Source organism: Mizuhopecten yessoensis, unplaced genomic scaffold (genome assembly GCF_002113885.1).
Source record: "Mizuhopecten yessoensis strain PY_sf001 unplaced genomic scaffold, ASM211388v2 scaffold10479, whole genome shotgun sequence".
NCBI classification, from domain to species: domain Eukaryota; kingdom Metazoa; phylum Mollusca; class Bivalvia; order Pectinida; family Pectinidae; genus Mizuhopecten; species Mizuhopecten yessoensis.
Window position 1 is genome coordinate 466,115 of NW_018408567.1, and position 18,339 is coordinate 484,453.

The window sequence follows — 18,339 nt, forward strand, 5'->3', positions numbered from 1 at the left end:
GTGATTCGTAAAACAACGTGGGAACATATTCCTACGCCACTTCAGGTACTACTTTTATTCACTATACCAAACAACACATTTACTGCTGTTTTAAATGAATTTGAAATGTTTATTTTGCCGTTTTTATTATGTTCAATGCATTTAAAATTGTTCATCATTGTGAGAGAGAAAAATCTGGAACTGCACTGTACTGCATGGAAAGACATTACTTGGAGCACTTTGTGGATTTGACCTATATAGAGACAGCTGTTAACACGTAATTGTGTTATAAATGTCATGGGACAAATAGAATCTTACATTCATGTCCAAGTCATATTGAATTTATTAAACATAATTTGATACGACATGAGCCTTAAGGCGGGTGTCGTATCAAGTTAATGAACATTTTTAAGGACACTCACATAAGATCCTCTATTTAAAACACTGTATATTTTATTGGCATCATTTGACGTCCCATCGTGAAGGTTCTTTTCAAACCTGTAGATTGTTTGTTTTTATTTTATAATAAGCTGGCTGTCACTGTTTTGATGATCAGATGTCTCAGGAATCGGGTTTCAGTTTTGTAGATACATTTCTTTGTGCAATAGACGAGGACACACAACATTTCACAAGTCCGCCTGTGGTAAAGTACATATTTTCTGTAATATGTTCGTATGAAATAAACACATTGCCATATACCTGGGGCTTTTACACACACAAAAACTGCTAATTTTTACATAGTATTTCAATATGATGACAAAAATTCTTTGTAATATGAAAGACTGATTTCACTTTTCTGTTAAACACATGTAATTTATAAAACATTTGAAAATATGATGTCAAAAAGATATAAAACTTCATTTTCCTGAAAAACATTTTGTCTAAAACACAGAAGTCACTATTGTATTTTCATTTCTAGCAGATAATCTATAACCTAGAAAAATGGTCTCTTGTATTGTCTTTTAAGACCTTAAATTTTCAGAATTGTCATGTGACAATGACCTTGACGTTCCATTCATATCATATAACCTTGACCTAAATGTATATGACAATTTTCCACTAATGATATATTGGCCTTGACATTAATTCATACTGCAATAACCTTCACCTTTCATTTAAATCACATTTACCCTGACCTAAATATATATGACAACTTTCCATTCATGACACTGCCCTTGACCTAAATTCATACTCCAATGGCCTTGACCTTTAACTTATTTGAAAGTGGTCATGACTTCAATTGATATGCAGTGGCCATGGCCTAAATATATATGATAATGGTCTTGGCCTATAATTCACATGACAACGTTCATGAGCTGATTGTATTTGACAATGACCTTGAACTTTGATTCATATGACAACGGTCACAACCTTACTTTATATGAGAACCAAGCCCTAAAGTTTTATGATAATGGTCTTGACCTACCATTCATATAACAGTCTCATGACTTAAACATTATATGACAATCACCTGACCTACATGTAAAGTCCATGAGTGGCCATGACCTAAATACACATGACAATGGCCTTGACCTGATTTTAATATTATGACATAAAATTCTCCTTGTTCCACTGCAGGCAAAAAACACCAGAGAATTTCGCCTTAGTTTTTCGTACATAGAGTAGCCACCCTTTATTTTGTCCTTGATATAACTGTAGCGTAACTTGGTCGAGGAGTTTACCATTGTCCAGATAGCTCAAAGTTGACTACAGCAGCGGTCAGGCCCACACTCAAAAACACTGCGGTTAATTGTTCAAGTCTATTTAAGGTGGTCTTTGTAGGTTTTATAAGTCATTAAAAATAAATGATGCAGGTCCTTAAGGATCCCTATCCGACTGCGCAGGTACATTTTTCGTATACATAGTAACCTCCCTTTAACTTCCATTTTGATATAACTGTAGCACAGTCGGGCTTCCATTGTCTAGGTCAGGCTCAGTCAGTTAGAGTGATACGTAATACAACACTCTGAAGCCCAGGGTTCTAATCCCGGTCTTGCCCCAATATGTTTTTGCGGGGATCAGAACCCTTTTGTTGATTCTATTTTGTTTATTTCATTTTCATTAACTTTTCATAAAAGTCCCACAAGGTATGGTTTCATTTTTGAAAAATTATTTATCAATTTATATAATCATGCTGGGAAAAAAACAGTTTCCAATACTTTTTTTTATAGTTTTTCGCAATGGTACGAGGACCTTTTAGTCTAAACGCTTCCTGTCTAGGCTATATCAGTCGTTAATTATGAATGGAGGAGGATCCTTAATTCTAAAGGTCATCTGTGTAGGGTCGGCTTTCACAAAACTCATGTTAAGCGGTTGTTGGTCCCTTAAAAACGTTTCTTCTGCAGTTTTTAATTGCATCATCATCATTCTATCCACTTTTGGCTTGCTCCTATACCGGATATTTCTCACACAGTGCGAGAGTGAGTTTGCAAGAACACTCTGAAAAATAAACCACAAGACTGATTTTACATGACTGTTGAATCATTTTATCTAAAACGTATAATGTATTTAAGACAAACTCATTTTTCCTGGCATCCTCATAATCACAACATAACAGGCTCATGTCTTAGGCAAAATAAATCTGAATGACAGAAATGAAGAATTAAAATTTGGAATTATAAAGATGGTTGACCACTGGTTGAAAGCAATAGGGTGGGCCGGGGCCAAATCATCATTAAAATGTAGACATTTCAATTTGTATTTTTTTTTTTTTTTTTAAGACCTATAATCGTCCATAAAAGCAATAAGATTACTAATAACTAGTGTATTATAAAAACCCTAAAGACATACATCAGAAGGGAGACAAGAAATAGCAATAAAAATACATAGAAGTTTTATCATACCCATGAAACAAGGGTGTTTAATTTCATATTGAGAGTACTACAGTCTGAAGGCACATTGTGACAAATGATGCTAGCCTAACCTGTATTTCATAGAAAATACTGAATCTTTTGGTCCCAGACATCCACCTGGTAGAAATGTACATCCCTAGGGGTTAAACCGCTATAGGTTCATCACGCCAAAGCAAATACAAATATTTTTGTAACCACTAGGGCTGCAACAGCATGACATATCATGATATTTTGAATACTGTACGATACACAATATTTGCTGTGTGGTTACAATAAATCCATGATTTTTTCCGGATTTCGTCATTTCTGATTTAAGTCTACTCATATCCATTCCCACATGGCGAAATGACAGCTCCAGTTCGGCATGCACGTCGAAAGACGTGACTTGTGTGAAACTTTAAAGTCATATGCCCATTTAGATCCAGTCTATTTCCTGTTGTAATATATATTGCCATTGAAAATTTACAACCTATCTTTTCGCTTTGCTTCTACTGTTACTATATATGTATCATGATAGGTATGGTATCGTGACTATAGTCTATAAGTGATACGCATCATATCATCATGTGAATGCATGGTTGCAGCCCCAGTAACCACACTGTGCAATGTCAGTGTCATGGTGTGCGGCAACTTCAAGTCTCACATGCTGTCATTATAATTCCTTATTCTATTTTTTCCAGTAACCTTGACTACGATTGGCCAATAATTGCATGGCCATGCAAGGTGAACATGATATTGCAACTCATTGATATCAATCTTATTTATCTATGACCAACAAAGACTAACGGTCATCAGACAATTTAAATCAGCTTAGAAATATACCAGGAAATTTCGTCCTTCGCCAGCCATTCATATTTGCCCAGTGTTAATTTCGCCCTTTTCCTATAATTATTACCTATGTTACGCTGTTTACTTATGTCCACTGTAATTATAATTTTGCCTTCATTACATCTGGCAAAAAAAGGAGAAAATTAAACTGCAGCAAACATTTCCCGATATACAACATTTGCTTAATAAATAAGAGGTGTGTTTTATTGACCTCTTTAATGTAATCAACACAAAGAGGTCAATATATCAAATAAAGCTATCGATCAATGCTTCATATACATTTTAAAATGGCTGTCCCTTTGGAGATCTACAGGCAAGTTCGACACATAAGAGAAATTTGAATCTTCAAAGTTCAATTTTATTGAAGTTTGACTAAATAGTGTATGGTGTAGTTTTTTCATCACAGCCATCCATTTTGCAATATCAACAAATGTAATGTTTTTTTGTACTTAAGCCATTTTCAGGCCCCAATACTGTGCAATGTATATTTGTATCATATTTATATAGGTTTGTATATTGTCACAATGTTCTGAACTTAAGTTAAACAATACAAACAATGTTTAAACTATACAATACAATTTTAATGTTAAAATACCACATATAATATAGATCTTTTCCTTTTTTTTTATATATAACATAACAATGTCAGCGTACGCTTTTCTGTGTAGCATAAAGCTAAGGTGTAGAAAGAAATAGGCCCTTCAGGGCCATTACAAGAACTAGCTAGCACATACAATTTTTACATATAGAAAGATGGGAAAGTCAAAGTATTAATAAAGTATAATTCATATCAAATTACAGATCATAAAAAAACATACTAAATTACAATAAATATAATTGATACATGAGAGAGAAAAAAAATGTTTTGAGAAAACATGATATTAACCAAAGGTGACATTATGCAAAATGATATTAAGTGGAATCCATTGTATGAATTTGTAACTGGTGGGAGCACATTTGGGGTCATAGACTCTATTCCATTTGAAACGGTCCTTGTAGAATTGTATATAATCAATCAATAAATAACATGGATGATCAAAAAACTTTTTTTTCTCCAAATTGACCGTAAACATTTCTATACATGAGTGTAACTAGTCTTTATAATGTATTAGACACGTTTGATCTGCGACTGTTTTTGAAGTGAGTATTCTGGAGTAAATGACTTTAGTAGACTCTACCATACATTGACCTGGATGAGTCCATGATGGTCTACAGTGGTGAAAGGGTTAATAAAGTTATGACCTGGAATAACCTCTCTTTTAATGTGAAATTAAGGTTATATTTGTTGACGGAAATAACATAAGAGTTATATGGCAACAAAAATTATCTGAAAAACACATTTATGTTTACAACTGATACGGGTATTTCATAACAGAGCTATCCGATTGGTTTAGAAAGTTTCAAGTCAAGTGATTGCATGTAAAACAGAGAGGTCAAGACAGGTCACAATTTCTTTATAGAGGAAACCTTCTGGCCTGGTTAAAATTTGAAGTTAGCACAATGAAAAGTTCTTTGTCGCAATATATCAGATCAACCTTCAAATGTCCCGGGTGGAGTGACATAGGAAATATACAATTCCGTCAAATCGTATTACAGGTGAACAAATACAATCGCTCATCACTCTTTCATAGCAAAGGGACCAGTCGGTCTTAATTAAAACATTGCGACACGTTTTATATGTACATTGTTTTGGTTATAAAGTAAAACTTTGGTATAACTTTCAGACCTTTTTACTGTGTCAAAACTGCGACTTTAAATATAGATTTTACAAAATATTAAATATACCACATTTCAGATCTATCCAGGTAATCATCGCATGAAATATTTCATGAGCTCAGCTAGGTGCTTGATTACCGCGTAAACAGGTGTAATTACATAACAACTCAATATGGACATCACAAAATAACATATATAAATATATACACAGAGAAATTATTACAGAAACTTGGATACAACATCTGTGTACAAATAGGAAAAAAGAAATGTTCTTCATCTGGAATAATTGCTGTTCATTCACCGATAAACATTGTGGAAAGGCACTTCTAGAGTTTTTTTTAGTAATTAATGAAATTAATTTTTCCTTTCCTTTTTAACAATATGATTAATTTTAACTAAATTTTCATGAACAAAGTAAGGATCCCTGTCCAACTGCACTGTGGTTTTCCCTATATACAGTAACCTCCCCTTAGCTTCCCTAGTATACAACTGTAGCACAGTTTGGCCAGGACACTTCCGTTGACTGGGTAGCTCAATCAGTTAGTGTGATAGGATAACAATCTGAAGTCAATGAGGGTTCGAATCCCAGTCAAGTCCCAATATTTTTTGTACAATCAAAACTCTTTTTAGGAATTATTTATTAAAGCCATAGTCATGCCGGAAAAATTTCCAATACTCAGTCACAATTTCTGGCAGGAGGACGAAAAATCCTTAAGCACTACTCTCACAATTTAATGTGTTTTTTTATTCACCGTCAAAGATGTTACATGTACTTGCATGTGTTCTGCGAAGGAGTCAATCCCTCTGGAATCCTTTTGAGTGTGTATGCTCCAAGACATGGCTGTCAAACAGGTGCCTGATCATGATCAGTGGACAGAAATATGGCTTTCAAATGTGTGCTCCATCAGAGGATAGAAACTTACAGAAAACAAGGTCGTCAAATATAACACAGGAGAACTACACAAAACATGGCCGTTAAACGGGTCCTCATAAGTAAACAAATATTAACACAACAAGAGTCAAGTCAACTCAAATGAAATACTTCCAGAATCAAATCAAAGAATTTATCAAATCCGATTCTTATGTACGACACAAAAAAACATCTGTAATCGGAATTCTGGATAATTGCATTTCCCAGCATCATTTCTAGAGGAAAGTAACTTGTTTGTATCAGAGTCAAAGTGTAACAGTGATCAGAAATATGTCACTATAAAGCTGCGGTCACATCTAATGGTCACGCACGTAGGTGACCGCAGTGGGGGATGACTGTAGTTGACTTTTGTAGACCGTAGGTGACCTTAGTTAAATTTATTAAACCTAGTTCCCTAACCCTATAACCCTAACTCCTAAATTCAACATTACTTAACCCTACTTAACCCAAGTTGACTCTATAGTTAACCGTACTTAACGATACTAGTAGTTGTCCCTATTTGACCCTACTTGACCGTTAAAGTGTTAAACGTAGGGCCATGTTACTATGGTCAACTACGGTAAACACTACGGTCAACTAGGGTCAACTACGTTCAAACTACGGTCACAGTAGGGTCTTGGCATCCAAACTCATCATAAAAAGATATTTTGAACATGTTGAAATTTTTTGGTCTAATCACGGCCAAATCATGTGTTTCTTGAAGTTGTAACTACGTTTATAACTACATTGAACTACTTCTGACTATGTTTAATACGTTTAACTAAGGTCACCTACGGTCTACTACAGTCAACTACGGTAAACTACCGCGGCTTAAAACAAAAGCAAACTGAAACTGTAATCTAAATTTCCTGTCGTTATTTTAGCTGTCTGATCATTTCATCCCCTCGACATATCGTTTCAGTCGTCGACTATTAAATACATTCTCGCACCAAAATAAAACATTTACTCTAGAATGATTATGCATTAGCTTATGCAATGGCGTTGCCGTCGACGCCTACATTGGGAAAAGTAGCAGGGCATTTTCTTCTGTCTCTTGAGCATGGCTTTGCTGCTGAAGCTGGGACTCTGTACTTTGCATAGTATCTGTAGCGACACTGCTAACAGCTAATGAGGCGTAAGTGTCTTGTTTACCAAAATTAATCCTTCTAAATTTTTTGCGTAAGTCACGAACTTTTTGTGAGATGCCTCTCGCACAATCCGTCTGAAAAATACACAAGTACAGAGAGTCAGTTCACAGCTTGCCGAGTTGTTTTTTTATACACATTACACGATACATACATGAAATAACATAACTCTAATACCCGATCCTAAATCTGCTCTTCTAATTTGCTTCTTCAATGGTGATATCCTTTTCTACTTTTAGGGGATTAGAACACACCAACCAAAGAGACGTGTACACAAGTTTGATGCAATTTTTTTTACCTAAAAAATGCCTCAGTTGTTTTCCTTATATAAAGACGAAGAGGTCACCATGTAATTTGAATCTAGAGATATATCTACAACATGAAGTTAAACGGACAACATTTATTGTAAAATCCTGCTTATAACAACCAACGTCTGGGTTTTTTCCTCTAAAAGGAATAGTCTCAATATTAAACTCAGTAACTGATTACGTTGACATTGAACTGACTTTTCATTCCTACCAGCCCTGTAGCCTTGAACTTAAAACACTTTTCTGAATAAAGAATGCTGCATAACATAAGTAGTGCTTCAAACAGTTAGTAAATGGTCATTTTTAAATCCCAAAGAGTAGAAACACAGAGATATATACATTCGCACATTATGCATCGTTGTCCATAATCCCAGACTACAAAAATCAGCTTAATGATCCGTATACATCTGTAATTTACATCAGTTCACTACACATCTGAAATTAACATCACTCTGAAATGCATCTGAAATTTACATCAGTCGCATATTCATCTGAAAGTTACATCAGTCGCGCATTCATCTGAAATTTACATCAGTTTGGTACACATCTGAAATTTACATCCCTCTGGAACACATCTGAAATTAACATCAGTTGCGTATTCATCTGAAATTTACATCCCTCTGGTACACATCTGAAATTTACATCAGTCGCGTATTCATCTGAAAGTTACATCCGTCAAAACTGGTCACTCTGTTGTCACATCACCAACTGATAGTTGTTTCCGAGCTTTCCTACGGAAGTTACGCACTCTTTGGGAAACAATTCTAGCAAATTCCCACTGAAATGAAAATAATCCTATCCATTAGTGTCTAACATCACTTGAACTTTGTTCAGGAGGTTGATAGGAGAGGACATGTTTTGACAAAATAACCTGGTTCAGGAAATTAAATTTGAAAGTGCTGGCTATATAGATTTTTGAGGTACTTAATATCTGGATTTTGAAATATGAGACGAAAAATGTTGTTGTTTTTTTATATATATATTTTAAACCATTCAGAATGCTATCAACATTTGGTGCAAATGAAATGATTCTTTGGCATTATAAAAGGGTTTGGTAAATAAACATTCAGAAAACATTTATTATCAGACAAAAAGTAAGATGGACCTGAGAAACGAGTACATCTAAATGATACATCTTAATTAAAATACCTTATATGCATCTGTGTGATTAGAGATAGAAATTGACAATTTTCTTCTTTCTATCATCATTGTTTTCATTATCCATTTTTTTACTGTTCTGCTTTTATTATTTAGGCTGTAACTTTTAGACCGAAATCTTGCTATAAGAATTATTTTTCATTTCAGTAAAATTTAATTTGTGAATACAAAGATTGAACATATAGACATATACATGCATTATAGCCACGAATTCATTTCCAACACAGAATTGCTACGACAATTTAATCTTCTGCCATTCAATGTTTGGTCAATAAAAGTATACATACTTCAGAAATTCTATACAATACACTCTTTTCTTTATCTCAATTTTTGCACATGCACCGATATAAAAACTTCACCCGACCTAGAACCTATATGGGATACATGCAGCACTTTTTTACTCCTCCCTTTATTATCCTGATAAAAGTAAAATCGTTGACCATATGACCTTGACCTTTGTCCCAAAAATATCCACCAATAGACACAGCTCCACGACTAAAATCCAACGACACAACTTGATAATCTAGCAATTACGCCGAGTGTGATTTGTATTTTAACAATAAGCTGACACCAAGCAATCAAGACAAAAGAATTCATTCCGAAGATGTATCAATTTTAATATATATATATATGTGTGAATAGTTTAAAATGTTCAAATATCAACCATACAATAAGAACATTATACATTTTAGTATATATACCGTATATGTAGACATTGAAATATGACATATTTACACTTTAAATAATATTTTTTTCTTTTTTACAAATGTATTCACTATATATACAGAACATTAATATGAAAGTAAACATTTTTATTTGTCATGGTAGAAGTTATCTTACAAAACAAAACAAACGATTCTGGAAATTATATTATCCAGAAAAAAAGAAATCCTGTTTTTTACAACAAGCAATAATTCAAAGTTATATTTTTTAAATTACTTTGTTGCCCTTATTATAGCATTTAACTCTTTCACCACTGAAGACCATAATGGACTCATCCAAATCAATGCATGGAAGAGTTTACTGAAGTTAAATAGGGGTGAAAGGGTTAAGAGCAGTGATCCTTATATAAAATCAGAAAATAAAATTGTAAAATTAATATGGCATGCATTATTACAGCCTTCAAATCATTGTTATCTAAAATAAATTATATCACATGAACAGATTTTTCATTTCTGCTGATTGAAATGATATATCCCGACCCAAAAGATGATATTAACTCTTTCCCTGGCACTCATGATCAACTCCCTATTCCATCTTTGTGTATTGCAGAGTTACCTTCAGTTTGGAGCAGGTATTGATTGTTACGTCACTTGTTTGTGAGAGTAAAGTCATCAATTTTTGAGAAAACGACGTAATTTTCTCACACCACCCGATGACGTAACAATCAACACCTGCTCCCAAGAGAAGATAACTCTGCAATACGCAAAGACGGAATATCTTAAAGGGTTGGTGCATCATCCTCATCAGAAGTCAACAAGTGTATGATACATTAAAAATAACTTATAAACATGTGAATGTATTACTGCCTCGCAGGGAGAGTAATAAATATATATACATCAGGAGACAACGTTTTACAAGGAATTCACAGATCTCTTCATCTTGTAAGTCCTTATCATCATCATCATCATCATCATCATCATCATCAGTATCATCATCATAATCATCATCATCATCATCATCATCATATCATATCAACTTTATCAAAGTTGGATATTTTCGTGTGTTTCAATTCTTTGTTGAGTGAAACCAGGACTCTCTATCAACAGTTGTATAATGTACACTTTTTACAACTCTATACAATACCAAGAGTGGTGTTTGTCTCTATAACATTAGTCTAAATTTTATTCTATTATCGGTTTAAAATTGCAGTATGCAAACATGAAAAACATACATGCATGATTCAAAAACAAGTACAACAGTACTTATGTTAATCCGTCTCTATAGCATTCTTTCAAGACTTAAACACACGACATTCTAAAATTTATATTTGGTTTATTCATATTTTGGGGGATTTTCCCAGCACTCTGAAAAAACATCATACAATCCAATCTGACCAATTAAAATCACACCATTTCATGATACATTTGTATACAGAACTGGTATAATATACCAGGGATAAATTGATGATTGGTTAAAACCTGACCTCTTCAATAGGTGGTCATGACCTTTTTGTATAACTTAAGATGTACATTTTTTAACTGGTATATTTCCTTTGATTCCTTCAAGTTGACATCTTGCTTCACAATATTATGATTGTTGATTAAAACTTGACAACTGAAGGGATATAAAACAGGAGAGACAGCTAGCCTTCATATTTACAATGTTGGAGGTCATGGTGTCCATTTCTCTATGAACAATATTTATCTCAGTTAACTGAAAACATTAAAATCAATCTTTACCATTCTCACTTAATACCATATAGCCAATGACCTATTCTGTTTATCCATTTAAAATTTGAATTGGTAAGTGAATTTAAAAAAATCTTTTTCTCTACCTAAAATTGATTAAAAATCTTGTCAAAGCTCTATTTACCTTAAAAATTTATTACAGTGAGGCGTAGTCACAGATACACAATTTTCCTCCTTTGAACAACTTAACGAGTATTAACTGAATTAGGAAATAATCATAAAAAAATATTCTGGTCGGAATCTCAAACACTGAGAAACGCGAATCTAGTGGAATACATGGTCAGAAACAGTACCTATTGTCTTTATTTACAGCAGACCTGTGTGAGCCGAGGCCGACGTTTCAGGAGTAAGTGATTTGGCCAGATATTGTTGCCGGATACGTAATTGCTTACGCAAGTTGCGCACCTTTTGGGAAACGCCTTTGGCAAACTCCCACTGAAACGAGAACAGTTCAGTGTTTTAAAATCTGTTCCAAATTCAGACCAAAATAACATAAAAATAAAAGCAAATTTAATGAACATCTTCCTACAGTGTCAATATCCACTATATTAATGACGTTCATCGCACAATTCGGTTGTAATGTGTATATTTCTGGTATGTATTATGTACGAGTGTAACAAATGTAACAGTCATTGTGACGTCATATATAATAATGATATGATGTCATAACGTCACAGTAAAAAGGTGGCAATGGCTGCATTTTTCTATGGTTTGATGACAATGTGATGTTCAGTAAATCTGACAAAAAAATCTCCATTTATTTGGCAATAAGCCCATGCCTGGTAATAAGCCCATTTATATCTTTTTCAGTTCAGAATTAATGCCCACAACTGATATTTTTTTCGTCCTGTAGTATAAACCCACGCCTACTTTGAGTCAGAATTTATACCTTGGTGCCCTGTTCTTTTAATTGCAGGATAAATACAGAAGAATGTCAAACTCATTTTTGTTACATCTTGCAATTTCAATGAATTTGGTTTCATAAAATGGCCGAATATGCCTTCCTCAAAACGTTGTGTGTGACTATGATCAAGGAAACTTCAAGAATGTTTTTTAATTCTAAGAGAAAGGCTCAGCTGAGCTCTGAAAAGCTTCAAATGTACGAAGCAAGGCTCAGTTGAGCTCTGGAAAGCTTTAAATGTACGAAGCAAGGCTCAGCTGAGCTCTGAAAAGCTTTAAATGTATGAAACAAGGCTCAGTTGAGCTCTGGAAAGCTTTAAATGTACGAAGCAAGGCTCAGCTGAGCTCTGAAAAGCTTTAAATGTACGAAACAAGGCTCAGTTGAGCTCTGGAAAGCTTTGCAAGGCTCAAACTAGTATACCAGATCTTTGACTCGGTCTGGATGTAAACAATATTTTGAAAGTTAATTGAATCTACGATCAGCATACCGATATCTGTACCAACTAGCAAGACTAGGTCCCAATGCATACATTTCTACATAAGATGAACCTGTGTAATCAAGAAACCGGAGTGTATTATAAATAAAGACCTAAAACTAGGCCCTGCTGTATACATTTTTACCTAAACTGCCCCCCTGTTATCTGACAATCTCGTTTGTTCAAATTTAGAATTTTTTCACTCAATATACAAGATCAATAAATCTGGGATGATTTAAGATAATAATGAAAGGTCCCCAGAAATGTTGAGGTGATATTGGTTTCACTTTCACTGTAAATATACCCAGGCTAGCCTCAAAAACAAATAGGAATAATTTCCAATTATTGCCCATTTACAGGGTAAGCATGTTTGTTGTTTAGCAATTCACCCCAACTTAATATTCTCTTATGAAATGTCACTTCATTTTCTCATCCATATTATGCCTCTTGTTGAGTTACAGTTAGTTTATATAGACGTTCCCTATCCCCCATAAACACACAAAGGAAAGGGACTCTACCTTCGCTTGACAATTGACTGATACCCATTATTGATCCAAAAATGAACTAGCATATATAGGCACAAACTTTTTTTCTTGTCAGCAAATATTTCAGACAACGTGAAGTATGCAGAAAGATTTATTAAAAAACAAGTGAGAAGGCTTCCAAAAAATGAGCGATGTTCAGTGCTTCGCTGGTAAATGCCTCTTCACATTACACATACATATATATAGAAATGTGCAGTTTACTCGTTTGTAACACAAAGGGAGGTAATTCAGTATGTGTCCAGTGTTCATTGTGAAATGCTTCTTCTAAAAAAAAATGGGGGGGGGGGGGGTTCCCCCACAATTTTTCCATCTGGTCGTCATCGGAGATACAGTAGTCAAACTTTCGTAACTCATTCAGTTATTGCTGAAGCCAATAGCTAGCTCTGTAGTCCTCAGAGCGACATAAGACATCAACAAAAAGGTATTTTGAACAATTCTTCGGCTGGTCAATAAATAGGACAACAAGTACAGGAAAAGGTTTCAAGACTTCTCCACCAAACGTTTTTTCTTCTTCATAAAATTACCCCAAATCACAATAGTTTTACAAACACCAATACATTTCTATAAACAAATGTGTACAGTGTGTTCCCAACTAGTGCTAGGCAAGATCAACTTTCCTTTGTTTCATCTTGCTTCGAAAACGAAGGTTTCGGACTTTTTGGGACACGCAAGTTGCAAAATGTCTCTGAAAAATAAACAGAAAACTTTGTCAGAATAGTTTTAATTTAGACATCAATTTTTTTTTGATTTTTTTCTTCCTGAGGTTCCAATATTTGTGAAAATGAACTTGATACAAAGTCAGTCAGAAATACAGTGCAGGACCCATACTGAAGTCTATTCAATTTCATGATCAAATGCCCAGATTATTTGTACATGCATTCTTGGTTAATCTATGAAAGCAACGGTGACAGCCTGAAGAGGTTGTCTGTATTTTACACCTTGACTTGGTGTAAGTGATTGTCTGTTTTAGTAAAAACATCTTGAACCTCATGAAGAAGTGTCCTTACTAAACTAGGTTTGTTATGTTAAAAAGGGGGGATTTATAATGTATTATTTTCTCAAAAGCTATTTTAAATTTTAACTTTAAAATGGTTTATTTTCACAGAAAAAAAAATCCCTCTTAATATCACAATTATCTTAATATCACAATCTCCTCTGATAAATGACACATGACATTAAAAGAAACGCCCATTATTTTTAAGTAATGTTACTGAGGAATGTGGAGCTGACTTCTTCTGCCAATAATTAAGTAGATACCTCAGTTCAGTATCAACATTGCTAGTACATTTTAAAGAAATTTACCTTTCACCTATGGTATTTGTGTCATAGAGAATGCATCTTTTTGAGGAGTTGCTGAACTTCTTTTTTTTGAGCAGTATCTAATATCTCGGATTTTGTGGGACACCGATTTTGAAAAAGAGCTCTGAAAAGGGAAAGGGAAGTATTAGGTGATTATAAATCTACATTTCTTTGTGAGAAAATTTCACATGTTCAGATATGATAATTACATAGAAAAGTCGCCAATACTTCAGGCCACATTTTCTAAGAATATATTGCCTTTATTTATGGTTAAGATTAATCGTCATTATTAATTAAACATGCAGACAAACATCTGTACATAATACAGGCAAGAAGCTTTTATTTTGCAAAGCTAACTGTAACTATCAATCAATGGACTATTTTCACAGTGTTTGAACTTTGAACCCAATAGATACGGAGACAAAAAAATCAGTTCAGTCTTTTCGAACCTGTAACAATAAACCCAGAAGTAACAAGAGACAAAAGAATTGGTTCAGAGTTTTAGAACTTGCAAGATTGAACCCAAAAATCAAAGAGACCAAAATTTCAGTTCTGTTTTCTTGAACTTGTTGAACTCCGATTCATTATAGTAACAAAAACTTTGGTTCAGTTTTTAAACTTTCTATATTTAACCCCCAAAGTCATGAAGACTAAACATAAAGTTTGATCTTTTTGGATTTGTTGAACCCACAAGTCATAGAGACAAAAACTTCAGAGAGAGTTTTCATTACCGTTTGTACATGACCGTAAATTAATTCCACTCTGCTGAAATGCTGAGGTTTGTTTGTGTTGTAATGAACAACATCAGCTTCATGACCAATTAAGGTTCAGGAAATTAGCTTAATGATTAGAGTTCAGAACACAATATTCATCTCTTTGGATTCAAAATGAACACTTTCCGATAATATTAGGCACAAACATAATCCAATTACCACAACCTGTCAACTATATTCACCATTCAGTTTCTGTGTTAACCACTGCTTGGTTTCTGTCTGAATAACTGCTAACTAAAAAGGTTTCCATGATAATCAGAGCTTGGTTTCAGTGTTAACTGCTTGGTTTGTATTTTATTTTTTCACTGCATGATTTTTGTCATTATTTGGTTTCAGTCTTGCAGTAATCACTACTTGTCTTCTGTCGTAATCATTGTTTGTTTTCAGTCTTAATCACTACTCGTTTTCTGTCTTAATCACAACTTGTTTTCTGTCTTAATCACAACTTGCCTTCTGTGTTAATCAGTAATTGTTTTCTGTCTTAATCACAACTTGTTTTCTGTCTTAATCACTACTTGTTTTCTGTCTTAATCACTACTTGTGTTCTGTCTTAATCACTACTTGTTTTCTGTCTTACTAACAACTTATTTTGTGTCTTAATCACTACTTGTTTGTCTTAATCACTACATGTTTTCTGTCTTAATCATTGTTTGGTTTCAGTCTTAATCACTACTTGTCTTCTGTCTTAATCACTACTTGTTTTCTGTCATAATCACTACTTGTCTGAGTCATTGTTTGGTTCTGTCTTAATCTCTGCCAAACTTCTGATATAATCATAACATGTTTGGTTTTGTCTTAATCACTGCTTGCTTTACATAAGCTTCTTACTTGTAAACCTAAAGTGTATGGCATCCAAAAAATTCATCAACAATATCTCATACAAACAATAGACTCTGATATATCAAAAAAAGGATTACAGAAATTTTATTTTCATATCAATAAGTTTTACATACAGTGTAACATTTTATACATTTATCTACATCTAATTAATTCGTCAATGACAACACAAGCAAACAGCTCTTATAATTACAAGTATAATAGAATTATGTCTTACACTTGCAAGCAATGCTTAAATACATATATATTCATTTTGGTTTTGAAGTATACTTAAAGTGAAGAATAAGAACAAATTCCATGGGGATGATTCTGTTTTACATTTCTATATTTGGTAGTCTCAATAATAGTTCCTGCTCAGCACCAGGGCTAACACTGGTATCACAGAGATACATTGTGAATCCTGCAGAAACAGGAAAAGGTCTGTTGGGACATAAATGCTGCACAGTTGTAGTGTAAAATTAAATATATATATTGTTTGGCAAATTGATACAGTTTCACTTAGTTTTGAACTTAAATTTTATTCAAACATATTTTATTGAAAACAAACAGTCAAAGGGATTGGGCACAAGTTTTTACAACTTACTAGGCCTTATCCCTCAAGACCTTGGTGCCTTGATATACAAACTCATTCAAGGCTAAAGTAATTATCATAATTGATAAATTCAGATAAATATCCATATGTACTTTTTCATATTCATTACTTATTTAAAATAATTCATTATAAGAAGCAATATAACCCCTGACAAAACCTTGTTCTGTTTAAAGAAATGGCGACCTTTGCCTTGGCCTTGATACACAAACTCTTCAATGTTTTTTTAAGGTTTGAATAATTCCATCAAAACAAAATAAGCTAGAGCAATGATGCCGACAATTTTTTCATTAGTTCGCCTTGAACTTGAAAGTGTTAAACCAAATTCAATCGAGTAATTTGACCTACCTTACTCTTTATATAAACTCAGTTACGAAGGTTGTTCATCTGATCAATGATACTCAACTGTGGCGGGCGTGACATAGATACACTGTATACTGCCACATTCACCGCCCTAATAACATTTCCAAAGTAGGTCAAAGTCGAAACTTCAAAGATGTCTGTCATAAAACTGACCCCCGGGTACAAAAAATACAAAGAAACCGAACACAACCTTGACTTCCATTACAGATACTGTTAATTGTATCAAACTATCCAGATTCTTTTTTGATACATTTTTAAATACATTTTAACCTTCAAAGTCATATATATACTATTCACAACACTAAATCTTGCATCCTAGCTACTGGACTGTGTATCTCCAAAATCCTGACGGTTATCTTTGTGTGTTTCCGTTAATTTTCTAACAACCAATCAGCATGCTCCACACTTGAAACCATCACAGTGATAAAAGACTATAGCTATATATATGATAAGAAAGATCCACTGTCAGCACAAAGTATCCTGGCGTACTTGTATTGATATAAAAAGTTTTGGTATATGCATAAGTATGCTCCATTTTTCTGTCAATATGACAAGTCCACATAAAACTTTAGTAAAGGTAGCGTTTTGACAAAGATGCAATTGACCTATTTTTTAATAATCAAACTAATCATATTGGACAAGCTGACCTGTTTTTGATTTCAATCTTGGAAAACAAGGTGTACAGAGTCAGTCAGATCGCATCAACATTCCTTCGGGACATTTCAAGTAAAATATATATAGGTATAAGAATAATCTTGCTCACAAAACTATGAAGAAACAAAGGAAGTTAATCCAACAGTTGTGAGTTGTACATGAACAAAAGTATCCAGATATTGGCACGAACCATCATGGCAATAGAAGATGTATTTATCTCGATCAAATCATCCTTTTCCCGTAAAAATATATACTTCAACTTTTACGAAGTATTTTTCGTGACAAGGCATTCATAAAGGAAGGAAAATGTTTTGTGTCTGTTCGTGGCTTCATGCACACACACGCAGCATGAGAATCAGTCCAACTGGCAATATTTACAAAATGTACACAAACTCCGGAGTCGAGCTGCACCCTAAATTATCACTGACTGAAGGAAGATCCTGAACATATTTCATCAGTAACGTTAAAGTTATCACTTTTGAGCAACAAACCGTCCATTTCCACAGCGTTTTGCACCATGATCTTGCATCTCCTCTTGTTGCTATAGCGAATATTGCGGATACTTCGAGAGAGTGTTTTTGCAAAAAAACTCTGAA

The 18,339-nt window shown here is 33.9% G+C and overlaps 1 protein-coding gene across 14 annotated transcripts in view; it reads right to left on the reverse strand.

The window, feature by feature from the left end:
* Nucleotides 1-18,339, reverse strand: part of LOC110460779 — a 56,099-nt gene that overhangs the window by 15,426 nt on the left and 22,334 nt on the right. The window contains exons 5-6 of one of the 14 annotated variants that reach the window (XM_021513916.1): nucleotides 11,601-11,742; nucleotides 8,461-8,516 (exon numbers count right to left, since the gene is read on the reverse strand). The exons of 4 other annotated variants lie outside the window; for them this stretch is intronic. In XM_021513916.1, coding sequence (XP_021369591.1) covers nucleotides 11,614-11,742 — 129 coding nt within the window. In that variant the 3' untranslated portion in view covers nucleotides 8,461-8,516; nucleotides 11,601-11,613. 9 more of the 14 variants (XM_021513918.1, XM_021513908.1, XM_021513909.1 and 6 more) reach the window with 9 other exon arrangements.